Source organism: Eptatretus burgeri, chromosome 11, assembly GCF_056783735.1.
Source record: "Eptatretus burgeri isolate ZD-2024b chromosome 11, Ebu_testis_v1, whole genome shotgun sequence".
In the NCBI taxonomy this organism is placed as follows: Eukaryota; Metazoa; Chordata; class Myxini; order Myxiniformes; family Myxinidae; genus Eptatretus; species Eptatretus burgeri.
This window is the reverse complement of record NC_140971.1, coordinates 73,563,220-73,580,063: the sequence shown is the minus strand read 5'-3', so window position 1 is coordinate 73,580,063 and position 16,844 is coordinate 73,563,220. Positions and strand designations below refer to the sequence as shown.

The following is a 16,844-nucleotide window of genomic DNA, read 5'->3' as shown; positions in this document are numbered from 1 at the left end:
TAAGCTGCCATACGACCACCACCACCACCACTGTTGGTAATAACTTAACCATTCTTTTCTTGGACTTTCTTTATCAGGGGCATTGGGTAGGTCTTTAAGTTTGTTATTAAGTTCTTCTGGATATTTTAAATCGACCTCAAAATAATATCCAACTTCAGCTTCATCCAATTCTTTTTGAGAGGAGATAACAATGTCAAGTAAAACTTTTTCATAATGTTTTTCTTTTACCCATTTAAGTTTTCCATAAGGTAAAGATTGAGACGTCGCCCACCCATACAAATTGTTAGCATCATAATACATCAGGTAAGAGTTGTCGTCATTCTTATTATAATCAGGAAAATAATTGTTATTTGCTTTGGCATATCTCTTGGAACATACTTGAGATATTCCTCCTCTTTTAGCCTTCTCTATCATTAAAAGCATATCTATATCGCTGATCAATTCCAAATTTTGTTTTGTCATTTTTAACATAACACTCCAAGCCAAACCCTGGGCTGTGTAATGGTGAACGGGGTCTAATTAAGAGGACGAGGATCTTCGCTCATTTGAGCTTGTTTATTTTGTAAACAATTCCATATATAAATGACAACTGTTATTATAAATCTTGTGGGTAAATCTGCTTCTGGAAAAAAAAAACTTTCATAAATCAAGGTTCTTGTATAGTACAAATGAGAATATTTTAAATTTGCTTCAAAAACACCCCGTGATACGCATTGTGTCTACAACAACTCAAGCAATAAGACCTGGAGAAGTAGAAGGTGAAGATTATTACTATATTGCAGTGGAGGAACATATGCGATTGAGGAATCAAGGTCAAATAGTTGAGGAGGTTTCTCTTGGTACAACAAAATATTCACATTGTAAGAGTGAGTTAAAGGAACTAAAATCTGGTGGTCTTGCGATATTAGAAACTAATCCAGAAGGAATATGAGAAATTATTTAACATCTGAGTGGTAATGGGGTTAAAATTTTATCATTCGGTTTTGATGTTGATGAAGAAACTCAACGCAAACGTATGAAAAGCAGAGATACAAATATTAGTGAAGAAGAAATTACAACTCGCATTAATGTTAATAAAGAATTTGATGAAATATTTAAAGAAAAGGATTTATTTGAACACATCTACTTTAATGATGAAGAAAAGGAAAATTTCCCTGTTGACCTTTATAATTCAGTGAATTGTATTTTCCAATAAATAAATGGATGCGAAAGAAAGAGCAAGAAGATTTAAGGAGCATCAAGAGTTTGTTTCAAAAATTGTAAAACAACAGGATGACATAAAGAAGAAATGCAGACAGAAACCAATGGGTGAAGAAGCATTTGAAAGAAAACAAGATAAATTTTTTAAACCACTTTTAAAAACATCCCAAGAAAAAAATTATAGATGCTTCCACAGTTCCCACGATAGAATCTTCTTCTTCTTTCGGCTGGTCCCGTTCGGGGTCGCCACAGCGGATCATCTGTATGATCCGCATAGTGATTTAGCACATGTTTTACTCCGGATGCCCTTCCTGACGCAACCCTGGTCGCCTCTTACGACACAGGGATATGGTACACCTATTTTAACCAGGGTATACACCGGCCCAGTACACTGGTACTCATTTTGCCGTCCTCGGAAGGATGACAGGCTGAGTCAACCCCCTGGTGTATTAATTCAGTGGCCCAACGGGGCTTGAACTCAGGACCTTTTGGATCCCAAGCCATTGCCCCAACCACTGCACCAACACCAGGCTTAGTTCCCACAATAGAATATACTCCAAAAATACTTCAAATGTTAAAAGATTTCAGTCACATGACTGAGGAAGAATTAGGGCATATAGGAGAATTAGAAGATGATGATAAAGAATTATTTCAACAACTGGAAGAGATTAATCAAAGTAGAAAGAATGAGAAGGAGAAACACATTATTCAGGCTTTAAGTATCCTTGGTTCAGGTGTTGGTTTTCTTCCAAATGACCCATCACAATTAGTTAATCGACTGTTATTGCTGTTAGGTAGTAAGAAGGCTGGAAATAACAATTGTTTTAATGAAGCATCAGCCATTTTAGACCAGTTGATGAGCATGAAAAGAATTAATGAATGTCAATACAATGACATTTTATCTCTTATTAAATAAGATGAGAAGCACAATCCTTGTTTTTAATTTCACAAGCGACCACACATCTTCATTCCATACCCACAACTTGACGCAACAAAAGAATGTGAGGCGTCTTTATTGTCCATGGAAACTTATAATACCTTATTTAATATCACGGAGAAAAATGACAAGTTTAGTTATAATCCGGGAAGTGGATACAAAACGATAACAGTTTCACCCGGAGCATATGAGATTTCTCAAATATCTTCTGAAATTGCTCGTATTATGAAAGAACAGGGTGATGAACCAAAAAACATTGTTATAGATATTCAAAAGCATACTTCCAAATCAACGATTAAACTTAAAAATATATACAAGGTTGATTTCACAATTGATAATTCATTTAGAAAGTTATTGGGTTTCTCCTCAAAAAAGATTGAAACTAATGGGACATTTTTACAGTGATAATGTTATTCAAATATCCTCAGGCATAAATTAGGTATTTATTCACTGTGATTTGATTGATGGCGCTTATAATGATGGAATAAGAACAAATACAATATTTTCATTCAGCGCATACTCAACCCCAATTGCTTATAAATTCAATATGGAACCCAAAAATCTGGTTTATCGACCTGTGTCAGGAAAAACCATATACAGAGTAAATTTTAGGATAACCGACCAAGATAATCGCATGCTTTCTTTTAATGGAGAAATTATATCCATCAGAATTCACCAATGTGAAGTTTTCCAATAAATAAATATGATGGTTATTGTGAGGAAACATGAGTTGGGAAAATATAAAATAATTACAGGGGATGGGATGTTCCTTTCCCCATACTACAAGGGTGAAGGTATGTATCTTGGTTGAGGATACTATAAACCTAAGAGCCAAAGGGGTGTAGGACATCAATTTAGAAAAAAAGGAGATGGGATAATTGATACTCTCATGGGTATAGGTTCAACTATTCTTAAACATAGACCTAATTGTTTCAACTGCTTCTGCTGTGGGAAATGCAGTGGGTGCTATAAAGAGTATAAAAGATGCCCAAAAGGAATCTCATAAATTACAAGCAATAAAAGAAATTAAGAAAGGCAAAACTCAGTTGTCTCCCCAAGAAAGACAGAAAATAATTCAAATACTTGGGTCAGGGTTTCAAAAGTTTTAACATCTTTTTTTCTGAAATAAGTACAAGTATGGAAGCAATTGATAGTATCTATGATTTGGATGATACCATTGTCATCTCAAACTCTACTAAAAAATAAGACTACTTCAAGGTAAATTCAATAACTGGAACAGACTGGAATGCAAATGGAACAAAAAGTTTTGAAATAAATCAATAAACTTATTTGAATCTAGCCGAAAGTTTCTTCTTGTGTAAATTTACATTCACTAAGGCTGTGAATAACACAAACGCTACATTCGTAAATGATTTCTTCTGGAAAATGTTTGATAGTGTTCGTTTGTACATTGGAACACAAGAAGTTGAAGCGGCTGATTATGTTTCTGCTGCATCTGAAATGATGAAATTTACACTATTAATTTAGTGATAGAATGGGAAAGGGGACTGTCAAAGGTTTTATTCCTGATACGGCAACGGGAACAAACACAGACCCTGGATATAGTCAAAGGAAAGGAATGTATAATGATGATGCAAAAGCAGGTAATAATTTTACTGTGGCAGTTCCTGTTGCAAATAAATTGGGGAAAATAATGATTATGCTGAAGCATGCAAGTCTTACCAAAAGGTGTGTGAAAGCAATGGAAACTAGCATCCGTTGAAGACAAAGTCTTCGATATCCCCCGCCATAGTAAATGAGGATTAACTAACTTATATTCCCTAAGCGTGTGCAATATGTATGTGAAGTTTCCCCTTGATCTGACCAGCCGTTCTGGAGATGTTTGAAGGTTTTATGGTAAATTCAATATGGCTCCCAAACCATGTGACCTATCAATTAGAAATTAACAAACTTCTGAAAGGATGTCTTGGGGAAAGTGTGTGTGAAATTTTGCCTCAATCTGTCCAGCTGTTCTGGAGAAGAAGATTTTAAAAATTTATTAATTGTCATTCCAAAATGGCTGATGAACCATGTGACCTATGACATCATAAATTTAGATTCTGCCTCCAATCCTCCAGTGGAATACGCATGTGAAGTTTCGTGTTAATCGGATGAGGTGTGTTTTTCTATCCAATATGGCCGCCAAACCATGTGACTTGTGATGTCATAATTACTATGTATGCAGACATGATGGAAGATAGTTGCAAATTTTCACTTTGTTAGGTTATGTGATTCCAGAGAAAACATTATTTAATATTTTTCTTGAATCCAACATGGCTGCCAAACTATGTGACCTATCAATTAGAAAATGTCAAAAGGCACCAGTTCACCACTTGCTTGATATGTATACCAAATTTCGTAAATATATCTTGAGGGGATTTGTAGTTAAGCTCCGGAAACAAAATGTGACGGACGGACGGAACCCATTTCTATATCCCCGCCAACTTCGTTGGTTGGCGGGGGATAATAAACAACCCATTTTGGATATGACAGCATTTAAAAGTCTGTATACAATCTATGCGATTGATCTGAGTGCTCAAAAGGAAACTATAAAGTCTAATTGAGTGGATACTTCCCTATACATTGAAAGAGGAGAGAGTGAAGAAGTTGAGACATATTGTTTGCTTTTGGAAGAAACAGAATTTCAGATGAATACAGATAATGGTGTTATGATTAGTCTCACATTTTTTGATTAATAAATGAGTGGTAAAGTGCCAACTGCAGTATATGTTAATCAAATCAATCTTCATAAACTATCATCTTGTATTTAAAATCAAAAGCCTTGCACGATTAACGTTAATACAATTCAGAGAAAAGGAGCAGTAAGAATTGATGTTTTGTTCACAAGAGAACGGGTGAAAATGTTGAATGATACTGGCTCACTTAAAATTAAAATGTCAAAACCAATGTTGAAGAAATATTCAATAAGAGAGACAAGTGGAGGATTTATCCCATTTCTAATTCCTTTATTTGCTGGTTTAAGTGCGGCTGGAGCATTTACGGGTGGTATTTCAGCAGCAGTGAAAACTGCCAACCAAAGGAAGGCTCAACTCTGGGCTCAAAAAGAATTGGAAAGACGTAACAAAGAGTTGGAGAAACAAATTAGTGGAAGTGGTATAATTGTAGATTTTGCTGAAAAACTTGAAAGTCTGCCTGATAAAGCGAGATTGTTATTTGGAGATATGCTTTCTTCTATCGCACAAGCAGGTGTAAAATTAACTAAAAGGGGGTAATGGATTATATCTTTCTAATAAATAAATGAGCATTGATGAGTGGTTTAAAGAATTTGGAAAGAATACAACATCAAATTTAGAACTTATCAAATATTGTAAGAAATTAAAAATTCATAATGTGGTTATTTGTATGAGAGATGAATAAACAAACATGCCTAAACATACAAAGAATATTATTATGAACTTAGAAGATAATAATGGGAATGGTTCTCATTGGGTTTGTATTTTTAATAGTCGAGACAAATATTATTTTGATAGTTTTGGTCTTCCACCACCTGTTGAAGGAATAAAATTCTTACAGAATGGTGTTTATCAAACATTTCAAGTCCAATAATTTAATTCCAAGTGTTGTGGTCAATTATGTCAACATGTGTTATTTCAACTCAACAAAAATAAAATTTTTAATGACATTATTTTTAATCTAATATGAATGACATGTTGGTAAAGATGGCTCTATCTTTGTTGTATCCCAAGAACTGGATATTGATTTATCAAATTATTACACAAAGGCACAGGCTGAACGACAGAAATATAGTATAACAAAAAGTATTAATATGAAAAATGCTTAAATTAATAGATTATCAAAGCCTGACTGATGCAAATGACTTGGTGAGATTAAGTGATTTATCGCAATATATATATATATATATATATATATATATATATATATATATATATATATATATATGTATATGTATATATATGTATGTGTATATGTATATATATATATATATATATATGTGTATATATATATATATATATATATATATATATATATACATATATATATATATATATATATATGTATATATATATATGTATATGTATATGTATATATATATATATATATATATATATATATGTATATGTATATATATATATATATATATATGTATATGTATATATATATATATATATATATATGTATATGTATATATATATATATATATATGTATATGTATATATATATATATATATATATATATATATATATATATGTATGTGTATATATATGTATGTATGTATGTATATGTATGTATGTATATATATATATGTATATATATATATATGTATATGTATATATGTGTATGTATATATATATATATATATATATATGTATATATGTATGTATATGTATATGTATATGTATGTATATGTATATGTATGTATATGTATATATATATATCCTTAACTAAAATGGCCGTGTATTCCAAAGATACAGAAGTGTTTATTTTATCTCCAGGTCATACAGAATTCACAGTTCCAATTCAAATAAAATTTTATAAAGAAGGGCATATTGTTTGTATGAGAATAGAACAATGGGGGTATGATATGAATGATTTAGGGTATAATTGGTCATTTAAAATTGACCGAGAAGACGTGGAACAATTAACTCAGTCTCGTAAGGAAGAATATTATCCACTTGATGCTGAGAATGAGTTTTGTGGAAGCACGATTAGTAAACAACAAATAAAAGAATTTAATATGGGTAAAGTTAATAATGGTTTTGCCATAGTTTATATCATGAAAACAGAAAGAACAAGATTATATATAATAAGTAAGGAAATACAAAATTATTTAACTGTAGGAAGATGGGGGGGGGGGGGGTGTTTCCTGTCATTATATTAATCTGTCATATATTTCTTGTACATAAATGACAGCAAGAAGGCTTCAAGAAAATTATCATTTCAGTGTCCAAGCATACCTTCAAGAAAAGGGTATTCGGTATATTAATAAATATGTTCTTCAACATAAGAATGAGGTATTTTCAATTAAAGATCGGCTTTATTCTGATGTTAATAAACCAACACTTTGGATTTAATTAAAATGTTAAATAATGAAAAAAAATGATAAAGTTAAGAAAATGCAAGGCTCTTTTACAAATTCAGAAGAAATTTTATTGGTTTCCTATTGTAAAAAAAATATTTTAAGGAAAAAAAAAAAAAAGGAATAACAAGAAATCCTGATGAATATACAGTGGGGAGAACAAGTATTTGATACACTGCTGATTTTGCAGGTTTTCCCACTTGCAAAGCATGTAGAGGTCTGTAATTTTTTTTTTTTTATCATAGGTACACTTCAACTGTGAAAGACGGAATCAAAAACAAAAATCCTGAAAACCACGTTGTATGATATTTTTAAATAATTAATTTGCATTTTATTGCATGAAATAAGTATTTTATACATCAGAAAAACAGAACTTAATATTTGGTGCAGAAACCTTTGTTTGCAATTACAGAGATCAGACGTTTCCTGTAGTTCTCAACCAGGTTTGCACAGACTGCAGCAGGGATTTTGGCCCACTCCTCCATACAGATCTTCTCCAGATCCTTCAGGTTTCGGGGCTGTCGCTGGGCAACACAGACTTTGAGCTCCCTCCAAAGATTTTCTATTGGGTTCAGGTCTGGAGACTGGCTATGCCACTCCAGGACCTTGAGATGCTTTTTACGGAGCCACTCCTTAGTTGCCCTGGCTGTGTGTTTCGGGTCGTTGTCATGGTGGAAGACCCGGCCACGCCCCATCTTCAATGCTCTTGTTGAGGGAAGGAGGTTGTTGGCCAAGATCTCGAGTTACATGGCCCCATCCATCCTCCCCTCAATGCGGTGCAGTCGTCCTGTCCCCTTTGCAGAAAAGCATCCCCAAAGAATGATGTTTCCACCTCCATGCTTCACGGTTGGTATGGTGTTCTTGGGGTTGTACACATCCTTATTCTTCCTCCAAACACAGCGAGTGGAGTTTAAACCAAAAAGCTCTATTTTGGTCTCATCAGACCACATGACCTTTTCCCATTCCTCCTCTGGATCATCCAGATGGTCATTGGCAAACTTCAGACGGGCATGGACGTGCGCTGGCTTGAGCAGAGGGACCTTGCGTGCGCTGCAGGATTTTAATCCATGACGGTGTAGTGTGTTACTTATGGTTTTCTTTGATGCTGTGGTCCCAGCTCTCTTCAGGTCATTGACCAGGTCCTGCCATGTAGTTCTGGGCTGATCCCTCACCTTTCTCATGATCATTGAGGCTCCACGAGGTGAGATCTTGCATGGAACCTCAGACCGAGGGAGATTGACTGTTATCTTGTACTTCTTCCATTTTCTAATAATTGCGCCAACAGTTGTTGCCTTCTCACCAAGCTGCTTGCCTATTGTCCTGTAGCCCATCCCAGCCTTGTGCAAGTCTACAATTTTGTCCCTGATGTCCTTAGACAGCTCTCTGGTCTTGCCCATTGTGGAGAGGTTGGAGTCTGATTGATTGAGTGTGGACAGCTGTCTTTTATGCAGATAACGAGTTCAAACAGATGCAGTTAATACAGGTAATGAGTGGAGAATGGGAGGGCTTCTTAAAGATAAAACTAACAGGTCTGTGAGAGCCGGAATTCTTACTGGTTGGTCGGTGATCAAATACTTATTTCATGCAATAAAATGCAAATTAATTATTTAAAAATCATACAATGTGATTTTCAGGATTTTTGTTTTAGATTCCGTCTTTCACAGTTGAAGTGTGCCTATGATAAAAATTGCAGACCTCTACGTGCTTTGTAAGTGGGAAAACCTGCAAAATCGGCAGTGTATAAAATACTTGTTCTCACCACTGTATGTGTGATATTCTATGGGGTGTAAGTGATTCAAGGAAGCAGTTGAAGAAACTGAGACAGAGGAGGGAGAGACAGAGACAGAGGCAGAGACAGAGACAGAGTAAATATAAAAATATGGAAACCAGTGAGATTAGGAAAAGATTGGGGGTATTACAGAAAACAAATAAATCTCAACGCACCGAGGAGGAAAACAAAGAATAGACAAGTCCATTGGAAATATTTGCGTCAAGACTATTAACATTGGTTTCAGGGAGAAGATATAAACGAGAAAGTTGAGATAAAGAAGGAAAAGATTATATTGTTGATGATGTTGGTGTGATTGACTTTCATTGAAGTTTTCCATTTTCTTTCTTAAATAAATGGAGGAGAGAATGAAGACATTTCTGAGGATTCTTTCTGTTTTAAAAATCAAGATTCAAATGTGCATGTTGGAAACTAAAATGGTTTTTGCACTCTGTAGGAATTTTTCTCATACAAAATGAGTTATTGTCTCAAATGTAAAAAGAAAACTAATACAAAAAATATTTCATATTTTAAAAGTAAGAATGACAGGGTTATACAAAAAGGTATATGTTCGGTGTGTGGCTCAAAAGAGTCAATTCCGAAAACACAAACGTGGGGGAGATATACAAAAGTTTTTATTAGGAAGTAAATTTACAACTGCTGGATTACCAGGGGAATTACATCTACCAGGGTATTCTTTCTGTGGTCCAGGCACAACCTTGGATAAAAGATTAGATAAAGCAGACAATCCTAAACCATGGAGCAAACCCATCAATCGGGTTGATGAAGTGTGCATGAGGCATGATATTGATTATGGGAATACCACAACTTTGGAAGAAAAGCATGAAGCTGATAGAGAAATGTTGTATAATTTGTCTCTGATACAAAATCCAACGTTGAGAGAAAAAGTTGATGGGTTCATTGTGAAGAAGATGATCAGTGCAAAATTGAAACTTGGGCTTGGAAATTCAAAAAACCTATAGACTGTAATGATGTCATTAAGAATGAAGAGTAATTAGCTGATGTATTACATAACCAATAATCACAAAGTTTAATAGAAGGAAGGTTTATTCCAAGGAAGTTGATTACATCTGGTCTACTGATTTGATTGAACTCGATAATGATAAGGGGTACGTGTGTGTGTGTGTGTGTGTGTGTGTGTGTGTGTGTGTGTGTGTGTGTGTGTGTGTGTGTGTGTGTGTGTGTGTGTGTGTGTGTGTGTGTGTGTGTGTGTGTGTGTGTGTGTGTGTCATATATATATATATATATATATATATATATATATATATATATATATATATATATATGTATATATATATATACATGACACACACACACAATGACACATATACATACACATACACACACACAGAGAGCGAGTATCTCTCGCTCTGTGTGTGTCTCTCTCTTCTCTCTTCTTTCTTCGCTCTGTGTGTGTCTCTCTCTTCTCTCTTTGCTCTGTGTGTCTCTCTTCTCTCTTCGCTCTTTGTGTGCTTCTCTCTTCTCTCTTCGCTCTTTGTGTGCTTCTCTCTTCTCTCTTTGCTCTTTGTGTGTTTCTCTCTTTGCTCTTTGTGTGTTTCTCTCTTTGCTCTTTGTGTGTTTCTCTCTTTGCTCTTTGTGTGTTTCTCTCTTTGCTCTTTGTGTGTTGCTCGCTTTGCTCTTTGTGTGTTTCTCTCTTTGCTCTTTGTGTGTTTCTCTCTTTGCTCTTTGTGTGTTTCTCTCTTTGCTCTTTGTGTGTTTCTCTCTTTGCTCTTTGTGTGTTTCTCTCTTTGCTCTTTGTGAGTTTCTCTCTTTGCTCTTTGTGTGTCTCTCTCTTTGATTTTTATGTGTTTCTATCTTTTCTCTTTGTGTGTTTCTATCTTTGATCTTTGTGTGTTTCTCTCTTTGGTCTTTGTGTGTTTCTCTCTTTGCTCTTTGTGTGTTTCACTCTTTGCTCGTTCTGTGCTTCTCTCTTTGCTCTTTGTGTGTTTCTCTCTTTGCTCTTTGTGTGTTTCTCTCTTTGCTCTTTGTGTGTTTCTCTCTTTGCTCTTTGTGTGTTTCTCTCTTTGCTCTTTGTGTGTTTCTCTCTTTGCTCTTTGTGTGTTTCTCTCTTTGCTCTTTGTGTGTTTCTCTCTTTGCTCTTTGTGTGTTTCTCTCTTTGCTCTTTGTGTGTTTCTCTCTTTGCTCTTTGTGTGTTTCTCTCTTTGCTCTTTGTGTGTTTCTCTCTTTGCTCTTTGTGTGTTTCTCTCTTTGCTCTTTGTGTGTTTCTCTCTTCGCTCTTTGTGTGTTTCTCTCTTCGCTCTTTGTGTGTTTCTCTCTTCGCTCTTTGTGTGTTTCTCTCTTTGCTCTTTGTGTGTTTCTCTCTTTGCTCTTTGTGTGTTTCTCTCTTTCTCTTTCTCTTTCTCTCTCGCTGTCTGTCTGTCTGTCTGTCGCTCTCTCGCTGTCTGTCTCTGTCTGTCTGTCGCTCTCTCGCTGTCTGTCTCTGTCTGTCTGTCGCTCTCTCGCTCTCTCGCTGTCTGTCTGTCTGTCGCTCTCTCGCTGTCTCTGTCTGTCTGTCTGTCTGTCGCTCTCTCGCTGTCTGTCTGTCTGTCTCTCTCTCTCGCTCTCTGTGTTCCCAAAGAGGGAAAGCTCTTTTGGGATCCACATATGTACGTATTAGCTTTGCAGTGGAACAAAACAAAAAAAAGTGGAAAGTTACTAAATATTAGCTTATTCCACACAGAAATCCTAAAATGGCCTGGCTAATATTTTTGGCACCTTTTAGAAGTTGTTATAAATAATTAGACTTCAAGCAGGTAATTCTCCTTTACTTTGGAATTTAACTCACCTATGGTGAGTTGTCGGTGTCTGCAATATAAAAATCACTCATTGAATAGCGAACAGGAGTCATTCTTCTGTCTTGTGTCACCGAGTGTACCGCAATGAGCATAGAGAAAAGAAATAACACCAGAGAATTGTCTGAGGAGGTCAAACACAAGATTGTAGCCAAGCATGGACAATCTCAAGGCTACAAGTCCATCTCCAGAGATCTTGATGTTCCTGTGTCCACCATACGCAATACAATCAGGAAGTTTAAGGCACAAGGTACTGTAGCCAACCTCCCTGTATGTAGCCGCAAGAGAAAACGTGATCGAAGATTTCAGCAAAGGATTGTTCAAATGATGTAGAAAGCACCTCAATCGACTGCCAAACAGATTCAAGCTGACCTTCAGACATAAGATATGACAGTTTCAACTTGCACCATTCGTCGCAACTCGATTAAAGGGGTTTTTTTGGGATCATGGGTCATACAGCAGGAGAATGACCCCAAACACACTTCAAAATTCATCCAGGAATGGTTCAAGACAAAACGCTGGACTTCTGAAGTGGCTAGCAATGAGTCCAGATCTAAATCGCATTGAACACATGTGGAGAGATGTGAAAACAGCATTTGGGAGAAGGCACCCTTCAAATTTGGGAGAACTGGAGCAGTTTGCACAAGAAGAGTGGGACAAATTGCCAGCAGTGAGGTGAAGGAAGCTCATTCATGTCGGTAGGAACTGCCAGACTGCAGGTATTTTGTCCAAAGGTATTTTTGTGCTACCAAATATGAAGTCGAGGGTGTAAATAATTTTGTCAACGCCATTTATTTTTATTTTCTCATTTAAAGGGATATATTAAGTTCTGAATCAAAAACAAAGTTTCTGTAATATTAACAGTGAAATATGTATTTTGTCTCCACAATTATTTGTCAATTTCAACTTATTTTTTGAGAACATTGTGAGTTCTTTGAAAAAAGTGCAAGGGTGCCAATATATTTGGCCATGCCTGTACAGTACCTTTGTATTATATCCAGTGTCAAAAATGGCTTGGGCTTGTTGCTTACTCAAAATATATGATGTGGCTGCCAACCAACTACATCTATCATTGTTGAATGAAAACAAAAAAACCATTAAACGACAAATGCAACCTCGGTGAATTTCACACAAATTTCTGTGGAGGTTGCTACATCTCATCCATAATTTGCTGTGAAACGTGTTGCATTTGTTTGCATTTGCTGCTTTACAGCATCTTCAATAAGTTATGTCAAGTGGTAAATTTGATGATGAATATTAGTTTCCAAGTAATAGGGTTGGGTTTGTTATTTTCTTTTCACAAGAAATACCTGCTCCTTCCTAGAGCAGCCTGGGAGGAGGAGATGGTGTCAGAGCTGGCAAATATATTGTTCCATGCCGAGTAATCTCCTCCCACCCCTTCTATCCAGCAGGGGGTCAGTAAACCACTTGTGCTGTGCCGCATGCACATACAGACAAAAACCCTAAGTTCTCTCCACCCGGGGAAGGGGAGGGTAGTATTTTTGTGCTCATGATCTGGCCTTGGGTACCTTGAGCAATAGTGCAAAATATGATGGAGATTGGCCCAGCCGTTTTCGATACCATAATTATCAGACGCACACAAATATAATTTCCTCATTTATTTAGTCTGATAAGATGAATTTACTATCTGAAACTTACTGTTCAGAAGTTGTGATTGACAATTCATGGAAATCTTTTCATCTTCCTCCAGGGCTGATTGAAGACCTTGAGGTCTCGAAAAAGAGCTTTCTGGCAGAACTCAATGTGAAATCCCTGCAGCACCCAAACCTGGTGACCCTTTTGGCTGCTTGGATGCAGCCACCTTTTCGGTATGGCCTTTGTAATGATGGTGATATTCAGGAAAGGTCGCGTGAAGGTAGGATGGGTTTGTTGGTTCATTTGCACTGATGTTTTAGCAAGCTTTTTGTTCAAAATGTGAAAACAAAATTGATTATGAATTCCTGATTGATACCACCACCACAACCCCAAGGCACAGGGATACTCATCATGGAGCTGCTTGCGGGTCCATCTCTCGACACCCGTCTCTTCAGCATGGATGCTCCAATAGCCGACCAGTCATGCCTGGAAGTAGGCCGTGGTCTGGCTGCTGGACTTTCTTACCTCCACAGTCAAGGTATAGTCCATCTGGATGTTCGGCCAGCAAATGCTATCATGGTGGACAATGGAGTTAAATTATGCGATTTTGGATGTTCTCAACGACTCGAGCCACCAAGTTACAAGGGACGTGGGCCACTGACTGGTGCAGGTGGTGGTGGGGCTTACACACACCGTGCTCCAGAGTTGCTGCGTGGTGAACGGGCTTCAGCGTCCAACGATATCTATTCGTTGGCCGTGACACTGTGGCAAATGTGGGCCCGATGTCAGCCTTACAGTCCTGATGGCTCAGCGGCTCTTTATAATGTTGTTGCACGTGGTCGCCGTCCTGACTTCCCCTTACAGTGGCCTCCATTTCCTGTTGGTCCAAGCCTACGTCATCTAATTGAGGCCTGCTGGCAGGCTGATGAAGCAAGCAGGCCTTTGGCATGTCATATTGAAGATGCGACAGTGAAACTTCTGCAAGAGTTAACTGGTTGCCAGCCCTCTTGAGTCGAAGCAAGTTAATGATAAATTGTAGCCAATAGTTATTTCATATTTGACCTTCCATCTGTGAAGCTTGGTTGTGACCATTTTTCTTTTTGCATATGTTGAAGTTCATAGTTTTTATTGAAAGATTTTAGTTTTTTTAAATGTGTGTGTGTGTGTGTGTGTGTGTGTGTGTGTGTGTGTGTGTGTGTGTGTGTGTGTGTGTGTGTGTGTGTGTGTGTGTGTGTGTGTGTGTGTGCTGTATCAGAGACACTTCAATGGAGTGTGTGCTGGTGGAAAAGTCCAATAAACAGATTTAAACCTGTATGTATACTTGTCAAATTGTATTTATAAGAGCCCATGGGTTGACAAGGAAGCTCATGCCAAAGCTAGTCCACCTTTGTGCTTTATTTAGCTGTTGCTTGCTTAAGATTCACACTCCCAGTCCACTGATCACCAGTGAGGAAGTTTGCAGCCAGGACTATTAAATTCAACCAAAGCACACTGACCCAATGTGCTCATGGGGCAGGTGACACTTGTTTGCAGGTCGTGCAGCAAGCGCTGTGTTGGTCAAAGGTCAAAGGTCGTGTGAAGGAGGGGCCTGATTTTGGGGGAATGAATCTCCCTGGACCTGTGCCAAGAATGATTCTCTTGGCCCCCGCGAGGTGCGCGGGGAGGGGGGCGGGAGGGCACGCCCCTTTTCTGGAAGCTTCCCACAGGAGCTGGAAGGAGGGGCGGAGCAATAAACGGGGAGGAGCGAGGCGTTGGAACTGGTGGATATAAGGGTGCGCAGGACACCAGTTGGGGGCTTTTGGTCGTCTTCGTGGTGGTTCACTGGCGGTCTTCTTCGTGTGCATTGGTGGTTTCTTCGTCGTCGAGGTGGTGCCTTCTCCTTGGGTGCGCCAAGTCCTGTGTGTTGTGTGCGGTGGTCCGGGTCGATGCGCGAAGGACGCGGACGGGAGGCGCCACTTTGCAGCTCTGCCAAGCAGCCTGTGCACCCGGGAGGAGAGCGCCGGAGAGAGCTCGCCCACCATCACAACACGAGGATGCAGGTAACCTGCAACGGTCTCGTGGGGTCCGTTCAGTCAACCAGGATCCATGCCATAAAGGTCTACGGACCCTGTCTGGCGCCATCGTCTTTGAGAGTGGCCTTTTTTCCTTTCTTTTGAATGAATGTTGGTGGCGCCGTGTCCTGTAAGTAAAAACTGTTAAGTGACTAGATAATTGCTGATAGACGGTCGTAGTGCTTTCACCTTGCTTGTGTCTTTGTCCCCGTCCCGTGCATGATTGTTTGCCTGTATACGTGTTCTTGAATACCTGCATTGATTGCATGGCTGTATATGTGCTTGTGTGGAAATAATAAATGTGCTTGTGTGAATGTTACCCGTTCGTCGTGTTTTTTTTTTCCCCCATTGGAACGCCATATTGCATCTCAGAATATTAGTTGGGTTTTAAATACCCGTTAAATAGTATCTGATCCGGTGAGGTCGGGCGATAATACCCGCTCGGTTATCACTGCAGAACGGAAGGGACCGCTTGAGCGGTTCGTGTCCAAGCCAACCTACGCCGAGGTACGGTCTCCCGGTAGGCGACCCACGCAGGTACTTAGGTATATCGATATTTGGCGATTGACCCTATTTTGTGCGGGTAGAAAATTGGCTAGGCCGTTGTGGGGTTGAAGTCTCACCCGTGACAGGGTTCTGGCGTTGTTCCGGAAGGTCACGACTGAATTGTCCGGTGGGCGAGCGGCTACTATTAGTGAAAAGCGGTCGTTCGCACACCATTGGGCGCGAATTCGTAACAACATGTTTACCGAGAATGATAAAGGCCTTGAACCGGTGCCTACCTTCTGGGCTGATCATGATTGGCATCAACCGTGTTCATGATGCAAGCTCAAGTCGCTGAAGATCAGGTTCAACCAAAACCCGTTTCACAACAAAAGTACATGTTTACATCAATGAGAGCAGTCTCAACATTTGAACACCATTTTATTGATTCAATGAAGTTTAAACAAATCAAAACCATTTTTATTATGCTCAAGTCAGAAAACACATTGCAGATGAAATGTGTTTCATCTTTCCCATGATCTTTCCCAGGAAAGTCACATTTCCAACCTGCCCTCCAAAGCCCTTCACCAAAATATTTTGGTGAAGATTTCAAAAAAATCTGAAAATGCATTGCTTCAATGGAGTGTGTGCTGGTGGAAAAGTCCAATAAACAGATTTAAACCTGTATGTTGTGTTGTTCGTCTTTCGGCTGCTCCCGTTCGGGGTCGCCACAGCAGATCATCCGTTATGATCCGCATACCGATTTGGCATAGGTTTTACGCCGGATGCCCTTCCTGACGCAACCCTGGTCGCCTCTTACGACACAGGGATAAGGATTGGGTTTCGCCATGATTCCGGGCTGCCCTGCCATGATTGCGCGGCCCAGTGCAGAGCTCCCTTCTTCAAGCGATCCTCTAACCCAAGCCTCCGAGTAGC

The 16,844-nt window shown here is 38.4% G+C and overlaps 1 protein-coding gene across 3 annotated transcripts in view; it reads left to right on the top strand.

Moving 5' to 3' along the window:
• Positions 1-15,741, top strand: part of MOS (MOS proto-oncogene, serine/threonine kinase) — a 38,093-nt gene extending 22,352 nt beyond the window's left edge. For 2 of the 3 annotated variants that reach the window (XM_085846985.1, XM_085846987.1), the window contains exons 3-4: positions 13,490-13,654; positions 13,769-15,741. In XM_085846985.1, the coding sequence (XP_085703111.1) occupies positions 13,490-13,654; positions 13,769-14,385 (782 nt within the window). In that variant the 3' untranslated portion in view covers positions 14,386-15,741. The remainder of the gene's footprint in view (positions 1-13,489; positions 13,655-13,768) is intronic. The other variant, XM_085846986.1, reaches the window with a different exon arrangement.
• The last annotated feature ends 1,103 nt before the right edge of the window (positions 15,742-16,844 follow it).